This window comes from Dreissena polymorpha, chromosome 13, assembly GCF_020536995.1.
Source record: "Dreissena polymorpha isolate Duluth1 chromosome 13, UMN_Dpol_1.0, whole genome shotgun sequence".
NCBI lineage: Eukaryota > Metazoa > Mollusca > Bivalvia > Myida > Dreissenidae > Dreissena > Dreissena polymorpha.
Genome location: NC_068367.1, coordinates 61,127,659 through 61,155,274, shown reverse-complemented (window position 1 = coordinate 61,155,274; position 27,616 = coordinate 61,127,659). Strand labels below are relative to the sequence as shown.

Sequence of the window (27,616 nt, the reverse complement as noted above, 5' to 3'; positions counted from 1 at the left end):
ACTGTTGTAATTAAATCGTGATGTGGTCATGCAAAGTATTGGTTACCAACGGCTGTATAAACTAAATGTACGTGTGCAAACTCTAAAGGAAATAAGTTTTCATGTCCTAGAAGTTGCAAACTGCTGCGAAAAGTGATAGATTTATTTTATATTTTCATATTCAATTGTGTGTTTCTGCATGAGCCATGTGCTTTAATTTTCATTATATTATAAATCAGTAAGTAAGTATCACCATCCCCATGCGAAGAGCGTGAACGTTCATTTTCGTTGTCACTGTAACAGCCTAACTATCATTTCGGAAAAAAACGGCCCTGGAAAAGATATGTAATGCGTATCATCTTGAAGATGGTCGGAAATGAATCCTGCAAGTCGGTAATTAGTCAAACTTCGGATCAGTATGCAGGGGTCGTTGTCGAGGAGTCCCGATTGCATAACGCTGTTTGCACGACACACGATTTCCCCGAGCATTTCGTTTTTCGGCGTTCTATTTTTTTGAACATGTGTCACTCGGAAGTGGCGATTATTTGAATTAATAAACAATCATACTTTACGCAATACGTTATAATTATCGTCAACCAAATCATCATAATGACCCACAGCAACAACAGCAGCATGAGCAGTTGCTTCAGCGTCGACAGCAATTACACATGACAATACTCAGCTTCGTACATATGCCATTTCACCCGCATTTCGTGAGTCTTTTTGTACGATTTTGTCTTATGCGCATGAAAGCATTCAATGACACTGTCATTTGTTCAGTGGGTTACGTAAACATACTCTAAAATGTGCTTTTTACATTTGATTGAAAAAAGATCGAATTTTGTTGCTCAACCCTTTATTTGCTATTTATTGCCCATAATCCTTCTGAACTGATCTGAATGCTAAATCTTAATACATTTGCAGCAAAAAGGTGGACAATGTCATAATTGCTGTATTGATACCCTTTTCATCAATACTGGTGGGTACATCTGTCCCTCTTTTGAGTTGCTGTGTTGGCATGTGTAAGTTCACCAACGTATTAGAACAACAAATATACACCAAACTGACAAAAGGTGAGAGTGGTCATATTTTTTTATTGGTGCCCTTTTCGCTGTTCTTGCACCCTTTTCGCTGTTCTGGCAGACATATTTTTCAATCTTTAAATTGACTTTGTTGTAAGGTTTAAGTCAACCAACAACAAATAAATCCACAAAATTGACAATGTGGGGCAATCATGTCATAGTTTTGGCATTGCCCACCTTTTTGTAGTTCTGTGGGTATATTTGTGGTTCTCTCATTTTGGCTTCTTGGCTAGTCTTATTTATAAGTCGTACAAAGAATTTAGAGATACTTTTTATATGGGCTAAATTCTTTGGAACCTCCAAATATTACCAATATAAAAAGTAGCTAAAATATTTTAGAGCGTCAAAAATTTTGAATAGCTTCTTGGCCAGTTCACAAGTTTTCATCATGACAAGAGAAGAGATTGACAATGTTTTGAGTGTAGGCTTGTTGGCTACCATTTTTAAACCCACAAATATCCAGAGCAATATGGTTCTAATGGGCTGACGTTTTGTGAATCATGTATCATGGTTATGTTCACTGACCTATTTATAGGGTTGTTACATATATTTTGTTGCACTATTCATGTACGATATTAATAATATCACTTTGTCACTTCTTTTGTCCGAAAATAAATAAACTCTTTGCTTGCTAGCAAACAAGTGACAACAAACATTACAACAAACACCAAATTTATGTAGAAGGTGGTCCGCTTTTATTGTAGCCGTTTTACCAACAGGATTTATGTAAGTAAACAAGTGCATTTACAGATCATAGTTCTTGCCAATTCAAAACCCAGGGACACAAAAAATCATAATCTTAACTATGTAAAACATATTATTGTCACACAAACAAAGCATTAACTCAACAGAAACTCCAAAATACACATTATTTCTTAAACTAGGATGTGTATAAAATTCAACATGACTCGCCGAGGAAAAACAAGAAATAAAAACCCATTTTCGAATGTCTAGGAAAAAGGCTCTGGAAATCTGTGCCCGTAAATTGTCAATTGTCATGCTGCTGAGTGTTGGGCCTCACCCATACTAGTTGACTAGAAAAAATACAATCTTATAAACTCACTAATCCAACAGCATAATTCTATATGAAAATGTACATTTAAACCTGAAATAATAATAATAATATAAATTCCTAAAACCTTAAATGAGTATAATAATTACTGTTACAAATATATTAAACCACAACATGCGTTGTCTCCTGTAAGCAGACCTCTAATGACGTTATAACCGCCAAAACTCACGAAAATCCAGTGCATTAGTAAACACGCATGTTTATTGAACTGTGATGAAAAGAATAGCAATAAGCTGAACTCAAATGAATGAAAGGACACGATGTAAAAATTAACGTCGACAAAGAATCGTAAATAGGGAGTGAAAATCAGGGTTCAGAGAAGACTTGACTTGTATCCCATCATCTTTGTTCTGCTAAAGTATATTAAGGACAAAATTGCAGTAAGTATTGATAATCACAGTCAGTGTCTCGTTTGAGACATGACTTGTCTGCCACACAAGTTATTTTCCACTTTGATAATGATTTTCAATGATTTAATGTACTTCAATATACTGCTTGCTACACTTACCTTTGTAACTATGAGCATCATGCTTGCAACCTCATTTTAATTATTATCCATGAAAAGTTTACATACAAGCTTGAATATTATAATTAAAAACGGCCAACACATTCAAACTAACAAACAACATACACTATTTGTAAATCTAGTCAAATTTCAAACATGTCACAATTAAAGTCGAACTTTAATATTGCAGATTCATCAATCTTGTTGAAAAAGGCATGTTAATAGACAGATGTGGAGAACAAATAAAAAAGGGTTTTAATTTGAAGGACATGTTCACTATATTGCAAGTTCAAATTCCCCCCAAAATTGTGTAATATTGGCAAATACATTTTCTATACACACATTTTTCCATTAAGGATTTTAAAAATAGAAGAAAAATGAGTTAAAAGTATATTGGAATAACGAATATGGATAATAAGCCAAAAGCAATATGACTTTAACATGATAATAAAAGAAAAGCAGTTTTGTTTGAAAGTAAATTGGGAAAATATTTAAAAATGACTGATCTATGAGAATAATATTACAAGACATTACTAAATTCAAAGGCACATGGTCACGTTTAACCCTTTCCCACTCAGAAGCAAAGTGAAAATGGCTACATGCAACAAGCATATAACCATAGCAGTATGCGAGTAACTCGCAGTCTTTTCAGGTTTCATGCTGTTTGCTGCTCATCATTACCTCAGGGTTTGGAATGAAGTGCGTATCTGAGTGGTCAAAGGTTTAAACAAACTATTGAGAGCAGAACCCCCCCACAAATAGTTGAACACTAGAAAGACATGAAAAAGTAGTCGCAGATTGACGTCATGAGGTCCCCAGTATTTGCAGGAAGTTGATCATAGCTGTTCAGTTTCAATGTCCTGCCTTTGTCGGCCATGTCCTCGAAATGTTTATTGTACATTCCCTTCCCTATAGACACGAGGTAAAAGTAATCCACAGACGCTTTCAGTTTCTTCGCCGCTTCAACGGTTTCATAATTCATCCTCTGTTCTGAATCCACAAACAACACCAGCATTCGAGTGGAATTTGCACGTCCGCCATTTTCCTCTGAGAATCTTACGCGTGACACCCTCTGAATCAGTTCAGTGAAAGACGAAAACTGAACTGCCCCAAAATCCGCGGCATGTAGAGCTCCTCCTAGAGGAATGTTTCCACGGGGACAGTTTTCTATCTCGCGGCCTACACGAAGGCGGTCAGTGGCCAAGTTGAAAGAGGTTAAGCTCTGTTCAATGAACTGGGAGACCGCCTGGGAACGCCAGCTGCCAATCTCGAGTGCGTCAAACACGAAGAGAAGATCTGTCTTGGTCATGGGGTGGCAAACTGAAACACAGAAACAAAACACTGCAGACAGCTTTGCATGGTGTTGGCTTGGAGTGAATTGTCCTTCATGTGAATTTAAGCTCTTTCTCTTAGTTTTTTGTGTGTGGAATTATATTTTGGCAAAACTTATAAGGGGAAACACATTTCAATCGATCATAATAAGGTAAAATATCTAAAAAGCCTTAAACATATGTTCAAGTTGTAAAATGGATTTTGGGTTCAATTAAGAATTGCGAGTTTTTACAGTATGTACAATATATCTAGATTCCATATATAGAATGTGTCCTTTAAAAATAGATATCAACTATTGGCTTCTGCAGAAATCAAGCTTACTCTCATATACCTAATACAGCAATATAAAGCATAATGCTGTGGTTGACATAACAAGGCAAAACCACATTATGTCCCTTTTTCTCCCACGTGTTTATTTAATACACAATAATTAAATGCTGATTGGGCAAACAATATTTTGTATATAAGGCATGCTCTGGGAAATCTGGGCTACATGCTGTGCAATCGGGGATGACGCTTTCCACCTTAACCCTTTCAGTGCTGGAACCGAATTTTTAAGGAATTTGCAAACAGTTTGGATCCAGATGAGACGCCACAGAACATGGCTTCTCATCAGGATCCAAACTGTTTGCTAGTCTGATAGTATTCTTTGAAAAAAATCAAAGAAAATCCAAATTTTAGAAATTCAGCAGACAACATTTTAGCAGATGACAAATTTCCCAGCATGCCAAGGGTTAACTGGATTTTTACTAAGGAGAGACTTCCTTTAAACAAAATAATAATAAAAGCACACAGTGTTGTCCTTGATTAGCCTGTGAGTATGGACAGGCTTATCTGGAGCAACATTTTTCTCACAGTCATTACGCCCATTTGTCCCAGAAAGGGGCTCATCTACATACCCGCCTGATCGGCTGCAAATGACAAGCCATCTGAAGGTTTCACTGTGCAAGACCTGGCAGCCAGCTTCAGTCGAATGTTCATGAGAGCTCCAAAGTCCTCGACGTGAAGCATGAACTTATCTGATGGCTGACTTGCGATGTCTATGAGCTCTTTCTTGTCGATCCCTTCTCCGATCCCGACGGAAAATATCTCCACTCCAGCCTGAATAGATTAATAACAAGCAGGTGTTGAGATTCATCTTCAAAGCGTTAGAGCTGATAACTGAATTTTATGTTTGTAATTTTTATCCTTTTTTATGTGTAAACATGTAATTCTGCAGGAAAAGCAATATGAAACTTTTAGACTCCAAGGTCTCCAATATTTTATGATGTTTTTGAAAGAATTTATTTGTAGATAATATTTATTTACATTTTTGTAAACTCAATCCTTGTCATACAATTGTTCTTTATCTTGAATTTGAACATTTTTTTATAAAGACATCTGCTATGTTTCAAGTTTAAATTATCTATCTTACTAACCTTCCTCAGGTTGTTTGCTTCCATCACTGTAGATTCCGGGGAGACTGACAAACCATCAGTCAATATAATTACGATTTTGGCCACTCCATCTCTTTGGGAAGTTGATGGTCCGAAAAACCCTTCCTCGCGTAACGCTCTCAAAGCATTTGCCGTATCAGTTCCTCCACCGCTGTATTTTGCAGTGTTCGAATACATCATGAACTCTTCTTTTGACAACTTTTGTTCAGGTTTGACGACGAACGTGACATCGTCGCTGAAGGTAATTAAACCAACACGCGTTCTGTTTGGTGCAACATCAAGAATGTCGACCACTCCATGAATGAATTCCATCTGCTTTCCAAAGTTGTCTTGGTTTATACTGTATGAAGCGTCTATTGCAAAATATATGTCTGCTGCTTTGCCATCACAATCTGGAATAAAGAATTTTTTGAATGTATGAAGCTTCTATAGCAAAAAATACGGCAGCTGCTTGCTGTCACAATAAAAAAATAAGATTTGTATTTAATTTATGAAGGGTCTATACCAAAATATATTCCTGCTGCTTTGCCGTAACAATATAAACTTGAGTTTGAAAAAAAAGAGAAAATTATATAGTTTTTATTTAAATTAAAACAAATTCATATCTCACAATAATTCATAGAACTACAAGTGATTTACTGCTGAACCTTCTACGTTTATGTCAAGATTTTTCATTGTAAGAAATGCTATACATGTTTGTGTGGCAATTTTCAATTTTATTACAGGTATAGCTCATTAATTTGATGGTAGTGCATATAAATATGTCTATGATTACAATGTGTGATAATTATTTGAATGGTTATCTCAGAAACATTTGTGTTCCTTTTCAAGCCAGAAACATGTAAATACAGTGTATGAGCATGCTTTATTCCTTCCAAAAACACATCTGTTTATTACCAAGTATGATTTCTTCAGTGGTGCCTGCTTTGAACTCCGCAAAGTTGTCGGTGTCGGTGATATTCCAGGAGTCTTGTGCAGCCCCTGTATAGAGAAAGGGCAGATGCTTAACCTTCGTCCGCGTTCTGGGAAAACTGGTCTTAACGCATTTGCACAGGCTAATCAGGTACAAAACTTTCCGCTTTGATGGTAGTTTTCTTTTAAAGTATGTCTCTTCTTAGTGAAAATCCAGTTTGGGCTCAATTTAAGTGTCTTCCCTGATTAGCCTGTGCAGACTGCATATACTAATCTGAGATGAATCTTAACGCACATGCATTAACCCTTTCAGTGCAGGAACCAAATTTTGAAGGCCTTTGCAAACAGTTTGGATCCAGATGAGACGCCACAGAACGTGGCGTCTCATCAGGATCCAAACTGTTTGCTATTCTGATAGTATTCTTTGAAAAAAATCGAAGAAAATGCTAATTTTAGAAATTCAGCAGACGATATTTTAGCAGACGACAAATTTCCCAGCATGCAAAGGGTTAAGTCTAGTTTTCCAAGAATGCGGCTTAAATTTATCTTGTACCTTTATATTAATTAATGTTAAGGGCTGTTGAGTATGAAACAGTTCTAACCTGCAAACAACAACAGTCTCAATCTGATGTATGTAACCAATGGAAGTATGTACATGCTTAAATAATTCAAAATTCTTATTGGTCACTATTTTTACTTTAAAGTAAGATTTAGACTTTGAGCTTTTGTAGTTGCCAGGCCAGCGTATGATTCTTTGTACTAAACTATAGTGCTGATAGGAATTGTTGAATGGGCATAATATTGTCAATTCAGTTTGATATTGGATAGATGTCAGCTTGCTGGCAGGGGAACTTGAGAAGCTTTTTTGAAAAATAAAAATTTCAGGAAAACTTTCACAGAAAGCACAGACTTTTCTACAGGGAAACGCATACTTTTAAAACAATGAAAGAGTTACTTAAAAGAAGTTAAAGGGAAAATAACCCTGGATTCTGAAAACATTTCAGCAATTTTGCTGCAAAAAATACCACATATCCACTGACTCAATTTTGCAACAAAAAATACTACAAACCAACTGCCTAAAATTTGTTGCAAAAGAATTACACTGCAAAACCACTGCCTTAATGTGTTTTTTTACAAAAGATACTACAATTCCACAGCCTGTGACAAATGTTCCTTTTTGCACCAAAAGTAGTTGAAATATTCTTGATTAACAGCTATGCCACCATGACAGAGGGTGAAAATAACTTCTTTGTTTATCATGAGCTTTTCCAGATTAAAAACTCCAATCAGATCTGTGTCTGTAATTTTCATAAACATCCATGAACAGTGGCTAATTAGTGCCTTCTCACCGATTTTCCCTCCTTTGGGGGAAAAAATGGTGTCATAAATTGTTTAGCTGTCCAGCAAAAAATTCTCATTCACAACCTACAAGCATTGTTTCTGCCATGAGTTTTTTTACTGGGGCTGTCGTTTTCCAGATTTACAATAACCGTAGCAGGAAATGTTGGGATTTGTATGTGGGATAAATAGCACCTTAACATGACAGGTCATCTCTATAATTGCTGGTTTGCTATGCAGTAAGGATAAAATGCAAAGATTTGAGATGTTTATGCATGTTTGCTTAGTATTGTTTGGCTTAAATTGTTGAGAAATCATTGTTTGAGTTGCTGGTTTGCTTTGCAGTAACCAGTAAAAGGTATAGAACGAAGATGATTATGCATGTTTGTTTTGTATTAAATATAGTTAATTGTGGAGGAATTATTGTTGTAATTTGATTGCTTGTTCATTTTGCTCGCTTCTGAAAGAGTTTTTTTTGTTTGGACCAGTAGATCACTGGTTGGTCTTGGTCAAATTTATTTATTGAGATATAGAGTCTAATAATCATATTAAGTCAGAAGACACTTTTTTTTACATCGGGATTTTTTTTAATTTCGGTTTGGGATCGGGTCCATTTTACGGCCTTTTTTACATGGCAGAAAATCGCCTGAGCAGTTAAGTTCTCTGTCATGCTTGCTGCATAGCAAACATGGTCTGGAATGATAACAATGTTCTGGCTGATGCTTACTAAACAGTGCACCTGTTCATTCAAGCTAACAAAGTTCTGTCATGATTGCTACATGGCACCCCAGTTCTGTCATACTAACAAAGTTCACACAGCCAGGCATTCCCCAGTTCAAAAAACAATTTCCTGTTTGACAAATGATCTTGTCATTCATCTTATGATTGCCCCTGCCCTAATTCTTCCCGTTTCTATGGCAATTTCATTTCCATTTCTCGGACCATTGTAATGATGTATGACCCACTGGCACTCGCTTGATTGGACAGTCAGACAAAACATATTGGTCACCCAACTGTTCTTGGTGGTAGATTATTTCAATATGATAGTGAATAATAGCAGTAGTTCTTTTTTTCGAAAGTTGTGAAGGTATTAAATATTATTTTTTTACAGTTACATAGCTGATTGTAAGCATACCGTTTCTTGCAATGTATACATGTTGCAAAAGATAAAAAGGAGATATTTTTTTGTTTTGGATTTGATAATGCATGATAATGTGAGAAAGCTTTTTTTCATTTAACCCTTTACCACTTAGATACCTATTTTTAAGCATTTGTAGTCTCTTAGGAAGTTAAATTTAATTTAACCCTTTCAGTGCGGGAACCGAATTTTGAAGGCCTTTGCAAACAGTTTGGATCCAGATGAGACGCCACAGAACGTGGCGTCTCATCAGGATCCAAACTGTTTGCTATTCTGATAGTATTCTTTGAAAAAAATCGAAGAAAATGCTATTTTTAAAAATTCAGCAGACGACATTTTAGCAGAAGACAAATCACCCAGCATGCAAAGGGTTAAGACCTTTCTGATGAGCAGCAAACAGCATAAAACCTGAACAGACTGCAAACAGCATAAAACCTGAACAGACTGGGAGTTACTCGAAGGTTGTTCTGGTTTTATGCTGAATGCACATAGCCATTTTCAACTTTGATTCTGAGTGGGAAGGGGCTAAACTACATACTTTCTATGTTTCATAAGTATTGAAACCAACAGTGGAGGGCGGGAGATTGGGACAGCATTGTGTAGGAGGACTTAGGTTTAAAGATTGAGGGGCCCATCAGAAAACAATAAAAACAAACTGTGTCAACAAGTTACCAAGAGGCAGACTACTTATGAAAAGAGAAGCTTGCAGATGTTTAAGAGCCCATTAGTTAACAATAGGAGTAAATTTGATTTACAAGGACTTGCAATTGTTGTCATAAGAGTTTGATTTACTACTTGATCCTAGCTGCTTTTAACTATTACTGTCTGAAGTGGGTGAATGCTGAAAACAGAATTCTAGTGACCTGGCAATTTAGCCATTTCAGAATATATCACTTTTTTTTATTTGTTTGGTAGTTAAGCTTTTCATTTAAATGCAATTTCAAACAGGGAGGCATTGAAATCTCAATAGGCCCTCATGATGCTTATAAAATATGTTTGCAGCTAAATTGTGTGGCCTGTGGCTTGGTTTTTAGCATCTTGGTGGATGTAACTTAATCCATATTTAATTATAACACTTATTTATGTATTTGGACAGACTTATCGCCTTTTACACATTATTCCATTATATATATACCTAATGTGAACATTTGTTGAGCCAACTAAATCACTAAATTTATGTTGGTGTTTTACCCTATGACCCTATGACTGTATCCAAACTTTTAAGTGGAGACATCCGTGTCTGACAAGTCAAGAAGGCCTGATGTCCACTTAGGTTACCCAAAATATCTTTACGAAGATTCCATTAAGTACAACCCATTCAAGGACTTGATCATTGCACAGTTAAACCAAAAATACAAACAAAAAAAGTGTACTTTTGTTTAAGCAGTTCATTGCATAAAAACACAAAAAAACATCTTTTTAAATTCTAAAACAAATGTATCTGGCAAACTTACTGTTTTCACAAATTTTGTTCTCGATGGTTTGTTTGATGTACGACATTTCACTGTACTTGTCGATGTTGAAGAAGTACTTCGCATCTGGGTCGCTGGCAATGCCTGCGAGTTCCATGTGATCCAGACGCATGCCGACACTGACTGCAAACAGAAACACGCCATCGTCTTTCAGCACCTTGGCCATCTCTTGTGTGAACCTGCAGAAGAAATAAGAACCTTTTTTGTTCACTTGGTCTTCAAAATAATGCTCAAGCCTTAGACATGGACATGGTCAAACCCTTTTTAGCTCATCTATTTTTTGAAAAAAAATTATGAGCTATTGTCATCACCTCGGCGTCGGCGTTGGCGTTGGCGTCGGCGTCCGGTTAAGTTTTGCGTTTAGGTCCACTTTTCTCAGAAAGTATCAATGCTATTGCATTCAAACTTGGTACACTTACTTACTATCATGAGGGGACTGGGCAGGCAAAGTTAGATAACTCTGGCGTGCATTTTGACAGAATTATGTGCCCTTTTTATACTTAAAAAATTGAAAATTTTGGTTAAGTTTTGCGTTTAATTCCACTTTTCTCAGTAAGTATCAATGCTATTGCATTCAAACTTGGTACACTTACTTACTATCATGAGGGGACTGGGCAGGCAAAGTTAGATAACTCTGGCATGCATTTTGACAGAATTATGTGCCCTTTTTATACTTAGAAAATTGACAATTTTGGTTAAGTTTTGTGTTTAGGTCCATTTTATTCCTTAAGCATCAAAGCTATTGCTTTCATACTTGCAACACTTACTAACTATCATAAGGGGACTGTGCAGGCAAAGTAATGTAACTCTGACTGGCATTTTGACAGAATTATGTGCCCTTTTTATACTTAGAAAATTGAAAATTTGATTAAGTTTTGTGTTTAGGTCCACTTTATTCCTACAGTATCAAAGCTATTGCTTTCATACTTGCAAGATTTATGAACTATCATAAGGGGACGGTGCAGGCAAAGTTATGTAACTCTGACTGGCATTTGGACGGAATTATGGGCCCTTTATACTTAGAAAATTGAAAATTTGGTTAAGATTTATGTTTTGGTCCACTTTACCCCTAAAGTATCACAGATATTGCTTTCATACTTGGAACACTCACAAACTATCATAAGGGTACAGTAAAAGGACAAGTTGCATAACTCTGGTTGTCATTGTTATGGAATTATGGCCCTTTTTTGACTTAGTAACTTTTAATATATGGTTAAATTTTGTGTTTCGATCCACTCGAAGTATCAAGGCTATTGCTTTCAAGCTTCAAATACTTACATGCTATCATGAGGTTACTGTACCTGGCAACTTGAATTTTACTTTGACCTTTGAATGACCTTGACTCTCAAGGTCAAATTATTAAATTTTGCTAAAATTGCCATAACTTCTTTATTTATGATTAGTAGGGCTGTCACGATTCACCGGTATACCGGTATATCGCGGTGCATGTCGTGAAAAAAATCGCACCGCGGTACGGCGTTGCCGCACCGGTTTTTTAAATATTTTTATATTAGCACAGATATAAATACATTACATAATTATTTTGATATATATATCGTTTTGAAAAATGTAGAAGCGGTTCAAAAGGGCTAAATAAATAATCTGTTAATATCCAGGTCAAGCAAGCGCTTCCACTTGTAGATGTTTAACTTTCAAGTTTAAAATACGGCGATGTATGGGTCCGTACCTTTTTTGGAATTAGGGACAGATTTCCTTTGCAAATAAGTTCATAATTATCCAAAAGATGTTTATTCTATTTCTTATTTTCTTTCTTTAGTATATCGATCGTTCAAAGCATGGCACTTCCAAATCATGTTAGCTTAAGATTCTGAATAAGTCGAGGAAGAGTCAGAACGCTACGGATTTTCAATACTGGGCCCGCTGACTCCGCATTTTGAACATGCCCTTGAAGCGTTCGATTTACACAGATCTTAGTCACAGCTATTGTAAACAACATGGCGAACATTTTAGAAAAAGACGCGAACAATAACATTATAACAATGACTACTTCTATCAAGTTTATTACAGTTTCTTTTACAGTTTCTAGTCATACTATGATACCAGTGTTTTCTGATTATTGAGTTTAATAAAGTTTGTAAAACTTGTTATTCTGCTGTTTTCTTCACAGATACATATTCTGTAAAATATCGCGGTACGTACCGCGATACAGTGTTGCCGTACCACGATATACCGCGGTACGCTCACGGCGTATCGTGACAGCCCTAATGATTAGATTTGATCGATACTTTGATGAAACTACTCTTACCTGACATACCACAATAGACTTCACCCAAACCATCCCCCGTGCCCTCCCCCCCCTCCCCCCTCCCCCCTCCCCCCCCTATTTTTTTTTTTTTAAGATCATCTCACAAATGACCACCACACCCTCACACTATACCCCCCCCCACCCCCCCCCCCAATTTTTTTTTTTTTTTTTATTTTTTTAAATTTTTTTTTAAGATCATCTGACAAATTATCACCACACCCTCACACTATACCCCCCCCCCCATTTTTTTTAAAAACGGTTATGTTTGAAATACCGTCAAACCATCGCACCCAAAACCCCCCCCCCCCCCCCCCCTCCGTTTTTTTTTTTTTTCGCTTTTTTGGAAGATAATGTAATAAATGTCCACAACCCCACACTATACACCCCTCTTCACTCCACTCCTCCCTCCTTTGTGATTGAAAATGAGAGTCCCTTCACCTTTAAAAAGAAAATAGATGAGCGGTCTGCACCCGCAAGGCGGTGCTCTTGTTTATGTCCCCCACCACTATAGTGGGGGACATATTGTTTTTGCCCTGTCTGTTGGTTTGTTTGTTGGTTTGTTTGTTTGTCCCAACTTTAACATTTGCCATTACTTTTGCAATATTGAAGATAGCAATTTGATATTTGGCATGCATGTGTATCTCATGGAGCTGCACATTTTGAGTGGTAAAAGGTTAAGGTCAAGGTCATCTTTTAAGGTCAAAGGTCAAATATATGGGCCAAAATCGCTCATTTAATGTCACTTTTGCAATATTGAAGCTAGCAACTTGACATTTGACATGCATGTGTATCTCATGGAGCTGCACATTTTGAATGGTGAAAGGTCAAGGTCATCCTTCAAAATCAAAGGTCATATATATAAGGACATAGTGTTTCACAAACACATCGCTTGTTTGACTCTTTCTTCAAAAAAGTACTCTTGCATGAAGACGTGAACTCAATAATGTAAGTCTTCAAAACGAAATCCTGTGCATAAAGGCATTTACTTAGCAAAACCTAAAAATGTTTCAGTCTTCAGTAAAAAAATAAACAAATATGATAATTGCCAAAGCCAACACTTTTTCAGTCTTTAAAACAATGCACTCGAGTGGACTTGAACATAGCCAATATCAACAATCGTTCAATTTTAATGCAATACACAATGCTTAAAGACATTAACACAGCCAAACTTGACAATGTTTCAATCTTCAAAACAATACACAATGCTTAAAGACATTAACACAGCCAAACTTGACAATGTTTCAATCTTCAAAACAATACACAATGCTTTAAAGGGATCTTTTCACGCTTTGGTAAATTGACAAAATTGAAAGAAGTTGTTTCAGATTCGCAAATATTCGTTTTAGTTATGATATTTGTGAGGAAACAGTAATACTGAACATTTACCATGGTCTAATATAGCCATTATATGCATCTTTTGACGATTTTAAAACCTAAAAATTATAAAGCGTTGCAACGCGAAACGATTGAATAATTTGGAGAGTTCTGTTTTTGTCGTTAAATTTTGTGAAACTACGAAGATTGCTTATATAAGGTATAAAATACGTCATTTATGTGCACTCGGCGGAATAGCTCAGTAGGCTAAAGCGTTTTTACTTCAGGACTCTGGCAGGACTCCAGGGGTCACTGGTTCGAAACCTGGTCCGGGCTATGTTCTTTTCCTTTTTTAAATTTTATTCTTGATTATTTACTGGAGCTTTTACGATCCAATGTTTACATTTATCGATATAAAGCATTTAATGAATAAGTTAAAAAAATGCCAAAATCTGTGAAAAGGCCCCTTTAAGACATTAACACAGCCAAACTTGACAATGTTTCAATCTTCAAAACAATACACATGCATGAAGACATTTACATTGCCAAATCCAGCAATTGCGCAAGTATGGTCCATAAAAAAATTATAGTGTTTTTTTATCCTCAATCTGCTAATACTTCAAAATTTCAGCATGTAAAATATTGAATGCATTCAGCAGAAATGTTCTACAAATAGGTATGCACTAACTTATGTATCCTGTGCATTGCGCTCACATCTGATTATGGAAGTATTAATCCTTTATTTTATTATTTTATTGGGATCACTTGCTCCCAAGTTTTGGTGGGAGAATTCTGTAAAACAACTGATCAATTTGTTGTGTCTTTATAATATAACCATCATCAAATCGTCATGGTAACTTACCATGTTTTCTGGGAGTACCCGTCTGTCACTACTATCACAATCTTTGTCACGTTTGCCCTTGCACCTGCTCTTTCAGTCAGCATGACATCCCGCGCAAACGAGAGTGCATCACCTGTGTTCGTGGTTTTACCCTCACCATAGACGATAGTCTCTGTTGCCCGCAACATCTGAGCTTTTTCTGAGGGAATTTCAAATGGTATTTAATGATTTCACGATGGAAGAATGGCAGATAATATGGACATATCAAAGATATAGGGGATGTTTGTTAGTTTCTGAAGATTATTGATAATAATTCACAAGTAATCAGAGATATTGATATTTTCAATAGTAGCGCAGCCACAAGTTCAAATTATTATTTTTTCTATTATCATAAGTGAATTAAATCAAGAATCTACTAAAAACCAACACAAAATTGCTTTTTATTGATTTTAAAGCTTTTTGTAAAGTTTGTGCACATGTAAAAAAAGGGTTAAACTGGAGAAAATCACCGTAGTTATGACATCACAATATCAAACGATGGCGTCATTTCACAGTGGAACAGTGAAAATCACCAATAACTTTTATTTTTATCATCACTGTTTGAAACATAAGCAGCAAAGTATCATATTTAAGTAACTGATATTTCCCTATAAATCATAGAAAAAACAATAAATAACTTGTTTCTTATTAAGTTGACAGATGAAATAATATTTGTTTGTGTGGCACAAACGCACTTTACTACACTGTTTGTTTTGTTTGTCTAAGATTTTTTACAAGATTATAGTTACTTGAGATGAATTTATGTTATTTGTGTTTATTTATTTCTATGGAATTCCCTACAAGATGTAGTTTCATGAACAGTTGTATTGAACTTGAGTTCATGGTGTTAATGAGTATAACCATATAATGATCAGTTTATGAATAGTACATGAAATTATATTGGAATAATTTAAACAAATTATGCACCATTTACGTAAAAAAAATCATTTATAGTTGATATACATGAACAACGCTGGCCCTAACTGTTGAACTATCAACAAACTTTTCTTGGATACATTTTTATATTAGCTGGTAATTATTATTTTTTTACAGCAGCAATATGTTTGTTGCTATTACACTTTACACATTAAAATCTTGTTGGTAGTTCCACTACTTTATTATAAATGATACATTCAAAAGAAATTTATTACCTTTGTAAGTATTTAAGTAAAACTTGGGCCACACTTTGTGCCCATATGTCAGGGCCGCCACTCGAGTTTTATCGTTCCCCTCCCCAATGTCAAACGTTTCGATTACTTTCTGCATGAATTGGACCTCTCTGTAGAAATCTGGAGGCCAGATACTGTAGGACGAGTCCAGCACAAACACAACATCCGCCGGCTCGATTTGACACTCTACAAAGAATAAATTATTTGTGTTTTTTGAGGGTTTTTTCCAGTGTGCAAAATTTTATTTTCTCCATAGAAGATTACATACATAGATACAAGCATGTCATAAACAGAGTATTTCATGTACAGCTTCTGGATGGGACCATTAGTATAGCTGTAAACATAAATTCATATACGATAATAATGTTTGATATTTCAAGAATGTAACATAAAACAAACTTGCACATACACACTAAATACTGTTTTAGCTGTAATTTGTGTAAGAATCGTAACTTGAAGCCCATGTTTTCAAAAAGTTCCTCTTTTAGAGTCTTAAGTTGGTTATTTTTGGCTTATAAGTAGAACAGCTATTCAACAATTGTTTTCCTCTTGGATATCCCTAGTTGGCCATTTCCGTCTTATTATTTGCTGAACAATTCATCATTCGGTTTGAGCTGTACTAGCCACACTAACCCTTTGCATGCTGGGTAATTTGTCTTCTGCTAAAATGTCGTCTGCTGAATTTCTAAAATTAGCATTTTCTTCGATTCTTTTCAAAGAATATTATCAGAACAGCAAACAGTTTGGATCCTGATGAGACGCCACGTTCTGTGGCGTCTCATCTGGATCCAAACTGTTTGCAAAGGCCTTCAAAATTCGGTTCCCGCACTGAAAGGGCTAATTTGTCCTTATCTTGGTAAGGGTGGAGTGCAATAACTCAATTGCAATACTTTGTGGCGTGAATCGTGAAAGTGGGAATCTTACATTTAAGATGACTTGAAAGTTGAAATATTCACCTTGACCAAGGGTCAGTCTTTGGATACAATATAGTGCAAGGGCTTTCCTTTACTTTGGAAGGTCAAGAGTCAAAACAGTCTTGTAAGCCCCGATTTCTTAGAATGAGTCACAGTTTGTAAAGCTCATATTTTTTGTAATTTTGAAGCTTACATAGTAAAACTGAACAGTCCAAAAAGATATTTCTACAAATCTAACAGTCAAAGTGGCAAAATGAGAGTCAAAGTAAAGCCCTTAAATACCTTTAGGCTAAAACTCATCCGTGGCTCTGACTATAGTATAAAAGTCTAAATTTTCAGGTGAAGATTTTCAAGACGTTTCAGACAGTCATAGGCTATCAGCTGTGGATTTGCCAAATTCGGAGATAATGAATTACCCCTACACAGCTGCATATGAAAGTTGGCATCCATACCACAGGGATTTTGTTAAGACCCGATGCACATGTTTAGTTATTCTGCTATTGTGACCGAGATATTTAACAAAAGCTGGGTACTTTTTTGAAGCTTTGCCGAAAGAAAACTTGAATTACCCGCCTTCTTTTGGAAATGATATGTTTTCTTTAAAGTTTTAAGAAACCCCAGCATACTTGTCGTTTTCTTATAAATAAAGTTTGGTGCAAAAATGTGTCTACATAATTTGCTTTGATAATCGTAAATACTAAATTGACCTGCATCTTCTAGTGTAGCATCACTTAATGAATTATCAGTTTGTAACAAGTCAGTTGGTCCTCGGCCTCATACTAAATGTGCTTGCATTTTCAAATGTGCTTTGTGTACACACTCAAAAATAGCACACGTGTTTGGCCCTCTACTCACATTTATAAAGCACAAACTTGTTTTGCCCATTGTACTCTTGCATTTATCTCACACCTGTTTGCCCTTTGTATACACTCCTAACCTCACACCTGTTCTGTCTGTTGTACACATTTATAAACCTCACAACTGTTTTGCTGCCTATACATACTATTAAATCTCACACCCATTTTGCCCTTTAAACTCACTAATTAACCTCAGACATGTTTTGCCTTCTATACACACTCAAAAATCTCACACCCAGTTTGCCCTTTGTGCACACTCATAAGCCTAACACCTGTTGCAATTTATACACCCTCGTAAACCTCTCACCTGTTTTGCACTTTGTACACATTAATAAACCTGACACCTGGTTTTCCCTCTGTACACACTCATAAACCTCACACCTGTTGCATTTTGTACACACTCATAAACCTCACACATGTTGCCATTTATACACACACAAAAAACCTCACAAGTGTTGCCTTATGTTTACACTCATAAACCTCACACCTGTTGCCCTTTGTACACACTCATAAATCTCACATCTTTGCTCTTTGAACACACTCATAAATCTCACATGTGTTGCCTTATGTTCACACTCATATACCTCACACCTGTTGCCCTTTGTACACACTCATAAATCTCACACCTGTTGCCATTTGTACACACTAATAAATCTCACACCTGTTGCCCTTTGTACACACTCATAAATCTCACACCTGTTGCCCTTTGTACACACTCATAAATCTCACACCTGTTGCCCTTTGTACACACTCATAAATCTCACACCTGTCGCCCTTTGTATACACTCATAAATCTCACACCTGTTGCCCTTTGTACACACTAATAAATCTCACACCTGTTGCCCTTTGTACACACTCATAAATCTCACACCTGTTGCCCTTTGTATACACTCATAAATCTCACACCTGTTGCCCTTTGTACACACTCATAAATCTCACACCTGTTGCCCTTTGTACACACTCATAAATCTCACACCTGTTGCCCTTTGTACACACTCATAAATCTCACACCTGTTGCCCTTTGTACACACTCATAAATCTCACACCTGTTGCCCTTTGTACACACTCATAAATTTCACACCTGTTGCCCTTTGTACACACTCATAAATTTCACACCTGTTTCCTTATGTTCACACTCATATGCCTAACATCTGTTTTGCCCTCTATACACACTTATAAACTTCAAACCTGTTTTACTGTTTTCACTCATTTATTAACCTCACACCTGTTTTGCCCTCTACACACAAATAGACCTGACACCTGTATTACCCTGTACACACACTTATAAACCTGACACCTGTTTTACCCTTTATGCACACTCATTAACCTTACACCTGAGTTACCCGCTATATGCACTTAACACACACCTGTTTTACATTCTTTACACACTCATAACTCTTGAAGCTTGATAACACTATACAGGCCATATTTCTTGCCCAATCATTATAAATATGCCTTATTTGTTTATGATTCTACCGTACATCAAGGGCTTTGAACCCTTTCATAAGCTAAGTTTATTTGGAGGGTTGTAGCTATTCAAGAAATGTGCTTGTTTTTAGTACTTTTTCTTTCAAAAAGAGATCACCTTTTTAAGATAATTGCATAATTCTTAAGCATTATAACAATGTGAGAAGTAAGATTGATACAGTGTATGGTAGGTATTGTGGTCGTCATTGTGACTTAGGCCCAATGACTATGAACCTTTTAATCTTATTCTGCTTCTCATATATTCAATCAATGCTCATTTGTTACAAGCATTTTGATTGATCAATTTGTTGAGTTGGGACTCAACGCACAGACCCAGGCTATCTTATGTTTGATCCCTTCAGGAAACGTTCTTAAGATCTCAGAATTTTGCTGTTGCCCAGACTTTACAATAATGAATTGTATGCGCTAAAGGATTTTTATGCAATTTAGCTGACCTGAGAAAGCTAAAATTAATTTGAAAAGTTATCTTACCATCATTTCTCGAACCTTGGGTGGCAGCCAACGTCACTACTGCTGCAATCTGCAATTGAAGATTGGCCGCTATTGATAGTACATGACATTACTTGGCATAAGCAAAGTAATTGGTTTACACCATACCTCCCGCACACCCACCCACAGACACAAACTCACTTCTCACACTCAACTTTGCCCTGCTGACTCAAGAAGGCTTTTCTCTTTTAACCATTATCTTCAACTTTTGGTTAATAGATCAATATTTGCTTATGTGCAACTATCAATATAGAATGAAAAAATCAATGTGTTACTAGGCTATTCATATGTTGATATGTCTTTTTTCATGACATTATTATTTGCTGAAGCTTCTTTGATGGGAACTTTGCCTTACAATAACCCTTAGACTGTGTTGTGAAAATACCGTAAATCTACGAATATAAAACGCACTTTTTTACATGCCGATTTTTTCTTCAAGTAGGGGGTGCGTATAATATACGAATTTTAGAGCAGAACAAAATTTTTCCTGTGCAAATTTTCAACTTAATCGCTGTTATTCGCTTCGCGGCAGCAATTTTGAACTACACCATTACATCAAAGGGGTGCAACAAGGCTGGCGCTGTCGTTCGCCATTTGAGTCATTTGCGAAAATATTGAGAATTTGGCTCAATAAAAATCTTATTTGTGAGAATGCGAAAAGCTAGTAAAATTTCATTTAAAACATCCACCATTTATATCGGACTGGTTTTCTATATTTGTCTCTTTGTTTTAATGAAAGTGTTTGCAATTCGAACAGTAAACGAAACCCAGTCTTTACCCGATTATGAGACATCGCTTGACCTTATTGAAGTGCGCATGGTAGCTGGCCAATCAACATTGAGCTCGCTTACACATGAAATGACGTTGTCGAATGAAACTTGAGAACGGGAGGAGCTATAGGATAATATTGGGTCATTCATGAGCAGACACTGTATACTTTGAATACACAGTTAATATCGTCGTCTGCCTACAAAATGGCGACTGGACGCTAAGTCGTATAAAGAGATTAGCAAATGAAAAAAACAACAACTGACAATACCCGTAAATAAATATTTCTTAGCTGACCACTATTTATCTTTCTACCACATATTTACCATATCTGAAGTAAAGAGTGGTAATTAAATAATTAGTTTCATGATGCTAATAGAGTCTATTACACCTGTCTGCCGATTGCCGAATTAAATTGAAAGGTGATAATTAATTAATTATTTTTTTACTCCCAAACTAGCCTTAATGACAGCAGCGTATTTTAATTAACTAGATCATGAAAAACATGAGTGGTTTAATTGTATTTTAAGTTATATTAAAGTATCGAGTTTGTAACTCGAAAAAAGAAAAAGTAATTCATCTAGACAACTATAAAAACTGAAGTAACCATTTTGTCTTCTTATTACTTTATTATTATTATAATTATTATCGTCCAGAATATTGTCAAATTGAATTAAATGTGAAAATCAAAAAACAGCGTCTCTGCTTCTTTCTTTTGTAATTATGACTGCTTGACCCGGATGTCAGGAAGGGGCCCGTGTGTTATCAGTAACAATCAATGGTAATATAAACAATAGACAGAGATATTTATTATGCAAGTGTCATAACAACAGCACTATAACACATCCCTATCAATATACCGGGGTAACAGATAGTTGACAACATCAAATTGATTTGCTATTTTCACAGCACAAAAATATATTGACACATTTTTTCGGAAATTGCCGATTTCGGAAACTGATTATTTTAGTACGTATTTTACTCGGATTTTCAATTTTTACCGATAAATTTTGACCAAACTCGGGGGTGCGTATTATGCACGAGGGCGTATTATATTCGTGGTTTTATGGTACTACAGATTAAATAAGTAACACAAGAAAATCAAACTGTTATTTTACTTTTCATGAATATTTTTTTAATTAGTGAGCAAATATTTGCTTTTTCTGGCATCCAAAAGTTGAATGATAACTAAGGGCATAACTAACAGATGATTGTATGTCTTGACAAAATATTATGTTTTAACTGCAGAAACTTTTTAAGATCACACCTTACAAAAAAAAATATTGCTTCAAATGAATTAAACACAATTCAAGGATTCAGTGTGAAATTTGTGTGTTTGATTGACATCTCTATAAAGATACAATAGTTTTGAGCTCAAAAATTATAATGACTACTTGGTTTGAAACCTGCCATGATAATAATTAATATAATTAAAAAAAAAAAAAGATTAATATAGAGTAATATTACTACTACCACTACTACTACTACTATAATGGCTACTACTACTGCTAATAATAATAATAATAATAATAATAATAATAATAATAATAATAATAATTATTATTATGAGGATAATAATAATAATAATAATAATAATAATAATAATAATAAAAATAATAATAATATTCAATATAAATAAATAAATAATAATAATAATAATAATAATAATAAAATGCAATTAACTACTGGAGAGGTTAAAATTCAAAACAATCCATTTTACAAGACAGCTCAAAACAGAAGATGTAATTATAACTCCAGTTAATAAAGTGTAAAACCTACAGTAATAAATATTATTTCCATGGCTTTATATTCCATTTACGCCACTAAATGTTGTTATTAATCGTCCGAACTTGATTTGTTTGAAGGAAACACCAATTATGTGGCTGCCTTAAAAGAACAGGATGTATATATGAGCAATTACCATCTTTAAATCCGGAACTGCTTACCAATTAAAATGAATTGTTTTACCAGCCTAGTGGGCGATATAACATTAACAGTGACTTATAAGTTGAGACATTCTAATTGGGCCAATCTTTGACTACCATTCAGTCTCAAGTATTGTGTTTTTTAGCTCATCTATTTTTTGAAAAAAAATTATGAGCTATTGTCATCACCTTGGCGTCGGCGTTGGCGTCCGGTTAAGTTTTGCGTTTAGGTCCACTTTTCTCAGAAAGTATCATTGCTATTGCATTCAAACTTGGTACACTTACTATCATGAGAGGACTGGGCAGGCAAAGTTAGATAACTCTGGCGTTCATATTGACAGAATTATGTGCCCTTTTTATACTTAAAAAATTGAAAATTTTGGTTAAGTTTTGCGTTTAGGTCCACTTTTCTCAGAAAGTATCATTGCTGTTGCATTCAAACTTGGTACACTTACTTTCTATCATGAGGGGACTGTGCAGGCAAAGTTAGATAACTCTGGCGTGCATTTTGACAAAATGATGTGCCCTTTTTATACTTAGAAAATTGAAAATTTTGGTTAAGTTTTATGTTTAGGTCCATTTTATTCCTTAAGTATCAAAGCTATTGCTTTCATACTTGCAACACTTACTAACTATCATAAGGGGACTGTGCAGGCAAAGTAATGTAACTCTGACTGGCATTTTGACAGAATTATGTGCCCTTTTTATACTTGGAAAATTGAAAATTTGTTAAAGTTTTGTGTTTAGGTCCACTTTATTCCTACAGTATCAAAGCTATTGCTTTCATACTTGCAACACTTATTAACTATCATAAGGGGACTGTGCAGCCAAAGTTATGTAACTCTGACTGGCATTTGGACGGAATTATGGGCCCTTTATACTTAGAAAATTGAAAATTTGGTTAAGTTTTGTGTTTTGGTCCACTTTACCCCTAAAGTATCAAAGATATTTCTTTCATACTTGGAACACTCGCAAACTATCATAAGGGTACAGTAAAAGGACAAGTTGCATAACTCTGGGGACCGTTTCAATAAGCTCTCGTAAGTATGTTACGACTCGTAAACCAGTTGCGATTATCGCAACTTGCCATTTTGCGTTTCAATAAACTTTCGCAACTTACGATATCGTAGAATTCTCTCGTAAGTCTACGAGACGTAAGAAGCAGTCGTAGTTACGTCGAAAACAAAATGGACACCGCGTATGTTGTGCATTTAGACGCCGAATAAGAAGCTTTTGGCTCCGTCTTTTTATCGACGACAATACAGAGGAAGTAAACATGTTGTTTTTTATCCCTTGATTACTTTCTGCAAAATATTTAACGTTGGAATCAATATGTCAGTTACTGCCCTTTGTTTATATTCGATAAGGATGAATAAATCAAAATAAATTGCAATTTATCATACGTGAAAACGTGTTTATTATGTGTGTGATTCAATTATATTGTTCAACAGCAGTTGAAGTATATGCGCTTTCCGCCTCTCGAATTATTGTGCAATGATTAATTTTGCTGTAAGCTTTTATCCATTGCAATTTGCATGTGATTTCGGAAGTTTTTTTGTTCGGATAAGTACTCAATGGAGCCTTGTTTTTTATTGGTAAATGTTTGTTATCAACGCTATACAACTCGTTACAATCTTTTCCTTTTCTTTGTATTATGTTTATTTAATATTCTGTCAGAACGATACATGCATTGCTAAATTATGTTGGATTGTAAAATGTGCCCAGTTAGGCAACTGTTAGCCTACATGTGTATCAAACCTTCAACCACAAAACACGGAAGTGATGATCATCATGAAATAACAAATCAGTTACTGAGTTATCAAAATATCTTGTTGTTCTTGAACACACATACACAACAGTAACATATTATAGTATTTTCATTACATTAGAAGACTAGTATTATTCACTTTTTCATATTGTACTACACCAACAGGTACTCATCACTGACATCAGTTAAAGATTTTTGGCCAAAGGAAACATCTATTCCAAGCTGGCAGATCTTCATGGAATCAGCAGATCATCTTTAGTTATTTGACATGCCTTCACGAGTTCAATCAGCAAACATATGATTGGTAAATGTCTTTATTTCTATAATCAATTACTCAATCATGATTTTAAACTGTTGTAGAAAAAATGTTATTTATTTAAAAACATCATGTCTTACATATAGGATCTGGCACGAGTTGTCATATCATACCATATTTCATTAAACGAGTTAAGGAATTTTGTAAGAAAACGAGCCTTTGGCGAGCTTACTAATGAATTTCCTGGACGAGTTAAATAAAATATGGTACATGTATGATATGATATGAGTGTGAGATCTTTTTTTATCACATGCTTTTAATTGAGCAAATTAAATAAATATTAACGCAAACATAATGATAAATCCCAAATGTTGTTTACATTTCGTGGCATCAATTGACGTTGCAACGTCATTTTGGTGAAATAACAAAATGCGATTGGTCAATAAACGAAAACTAAGCCAATGAAAACGCTTAAAAAGTATATTACACATGTGTAACAGGGTATAGCATGTGATAAAATCTCATATAGATTTTGGGTCAAATAATTAAAGTTAAAATTATTTTTCATTTTACAGGGATGGTACAATCATAAGTTATTTACTTTCATCTTTTTTTTATTCCTCATTTGTTTTTTTTATTTGATACATAAACTATATGTGAATAAAAAATCAATAGATGATGAAAACTTGAGCACAGTAAATAAATTAAAATTTAAACACAGTTAATCAAATCATGTATATAAATGCTTTATCATGTACTGTTAATTTTAAACACATGATACATTCCATAGGTTTCCAGTCCGTGTACAACAACAAACTTGCATGAAGGTTGGATTCTGCCACAAGGCCCGGGAGCAGTGGATGGGACTCTCATACCCATAATACTGAATACGTTATATTACACACATGCAGTTGAACACAGCGGGAACTCTTGAAGAAAAAAATGTGTATTTTTTTTATTCGAACTTAAATGTTAAATATATATTTAATTTTAGCTCGACTATACCTTGAATGATAAGCTGTGTATAAAATTATGGTAAACATGCAACATCCTTATATCACTGTTTCTATTACATATTTTCATTAAAAGCACTTATGTATTCAGGGTCATTATGTCATTGTGAGGTCACTGACCAAGTTGCTTATCTCTGACCTGCATTTAGCTTAATAATGCCCCTTTTGTACTTAAAATGTTCCACTTAAATTGTGTGTACAGCTACTCCATACTATATTTTCCACAGATAATCCTTCACATATGTCGTCAGATTTTTTTTTAATCATATAAATAATATTTCTTTGGGTCATTGTTATAACCACTACAAATATTTACTGTTGTTGCGAATAAAGTTGTTAAAACTGTTTAAACTCGATGTTGTGTTAGTGAATCTTTAAGAGATGAAGCTTCTTGAATAATGTCACTTTAGCTTCTTACTTCACAATCTTTTTGTTCAACATGTAATTAAATACACTTTAAATTATAAAGTGGATTGCAATACAGAGAACGCAGAATAAGCGCTTACATTTGTACTTAAAAAGAAATTTAAGAATGATGTTTGAAGTTGTCAGCATTTTCATGGTGAACATTTTGATTGTATGGCCCCAATGGAAAAATAATTTGTTACTAATTTAAATTTTAGCAAACACCTAATAATGCTTTTAAGAATGAGTTATTTTGTTTCTAAAGTAAAAATATGTCCTAACCTAGAAAAGATACACTTTAAACATTTTATAAATTAAAAAGATGTACTTAAAACTCCACTGTCTAAGAAAAAGTGGATTATTTAAAAAAAGAAAAAAGGAAAATACACTTTCGAATTTAAAGAACATGAAAAAAGGCTTCATCTGTTTCTAATTAATTAATGCAATAAAGTGTACTCTTTAGAAAATGCAGAGATTCGCTTAAACAAGTGCAGATAAAATGCAATTTTTTAAGTGCATTTTGGTAAAAAGCACATTTCATTTTCAGAAGGGTTACTGCTGATGCAGATATTAGAAACAATGATATGACACAATTTGAGATTCCAGTATTTCTTCATTATTCTAGGAACACACTGTTATGTGAAGTTGGAATAAGACATCAATTTGAAAATAAACAGTGTTTTTTCAACACTGCAGTACATGCAGTTTAACCTGTTATTAATTTGTACAAAATATAAGTAAAATAAACACTATTGCATATATAATTGTATCATTTTAATTGATTTCACTGGGTGTTTAATTTGATTTTTCTTAAATCCTAAAAAAATGAAACCCTGTGGATGTGTGCCTGCACACAGTTTAAAAATACAATGAAAATAATAAAAATACCATCACTGTTAAACATTAGAAAAGTACAAATTATACAAAAGTATACACAGTATTTAACAAAAATACATTCAGAGCATGAAATGAATTTGCATATGCAAGTATCTATTTTACTTATAATTTTGTCAAATAAATAAACACAATAGGAAAAAAGCACATTATAATTGTTGAAAATATGTTATATTCCAACTTCACATAGTGTCACTGTGTATAATTTAACATTACAGTTTTATATTGAACTGGATGGGTAGCTATATTTTGAAATAATAGTAATACAAAATGCATTTTGTCAACCATAAGTAAACCATTTTAGGACTACTGCTCATAAATAGGCGTTGGTACATGTATGTATATGAAAATGTAATTAATGCAAATTTAATACACTTGTGTGTACTTTTTCAGTTTTGTTTATTCCAAAAAGTTAATTAAATTATTTGAAAATATACTTAAAACACAATTAAAATGCACTTATGGTTGCCTACTTATTTTCTGATGAAGTGCATTTTTCACAAGGAGAAATAATTTTTTTAATACACAAAAATGAATGCATGCAGGAAACATGCAGGAAAAACAAGAAATGTGTTTGTCGGAAACACTATGTCACCTTCTGCACCACTTTTATGCTCCCCCCAAAATTTTTTGGGGAAGCATATAGTCGCCGCTTCGTCTGTCCGTCCGTCCATGTACAATTTTTGTCCGGGCTATTTCTCAGCAACTAATGACCAGAATTCAATGAAACTTTATGGGAAGCTTCACTACCAAGAGGAGATGTGCATATTATCAGCGGGTTCTGGTCGGATGATTTTTCACAGATTTATGGCCCTTTGAAATTTTACATTAACTGTATATATAGTGCAATTCTTGTCCGGGCTATTTCTCAGCAACTAATGACCGGAATTCAATGAAACTTTATGGGAAGCTTCACTACCAAAAGGAGATGTGCATATTATCAG

At 34.7% G+C, this 27,616-nt stretch overlaps 1 protein-coding gene and 1 long non-coding RNA gene across 2 annotated transcripts; one reads left to right on the top strand and one right to left on the bottom strand.

Annotated features, from left to right (window-relative positions):
- Positions 1–1,733: 1,733 nt before the first annotated feature.
- On the bottom strand, positions 1,734–22,332 carry LOC127856607 (cartilage matrix protein-like). Its single transcript, XM_052392916.1, has 9 exons — positions 22,191–22,332; positions 19,626–19,674; positions 15,878–16,081; positions 14,709–14,886; positions 10,249–10,445; positions 6,304–6,387; positions 5,389–5,798; positions 4,870–5,071; positions 1,734–3,958 (listed from the first exon to the last, which is right to left on the bottom strand). Exons 1-9 carry the CDS (start codon positions 22,224–22,226, stop codon positions 3,408–3,410), a joined length of 1,911 nt encoding a protein of 636 aa, XP_052248876.1. The 5' UTR covers positions 22,227–22,332; the 3' UTR covers positions 1,734–3,407.
- A 1,459-nt stretch (positions 22,333–23,791) lies between these two features.
- On the top strand, positions 23,792–25,642 carry LOC127856611 (uncharacterized). The gene is made up of 3 exons (XR_008038141.1): positions 23,792–23,931; positions 24,270–24,408; positions 25,151–25,642. It is a non-coding gene; the product is annotated as an uncharacterized LOC127856611 (long non-coding RNA).
- Positions 25,643–27,616: the final 1,974 nt, after the last annotated feature.

Bases quoted from the DNA above. Each gene is read 5' to 3' on its own strand.
- LOC127856607 (XM_052392916.1), bottom strand. From the start codon at position 22,226: ATGGAATATAAAGCCATGGAAATAATATTTATTACT. The intron at 19,675-22,190 runs GTAGGTTTTACA...CTTCAATTGCAG, and splicing joins TGGAAATAATATTTATTACT to ATTGCAGCAGTAGTGACGTT. The intron at 16,082-19,625 runs GTAAGATAACTT...TATTCTTTGTAG, and splicing joins CCAAGGTTCGAGAAATGATG to AGTGTCAAATCGAGCCGGCG.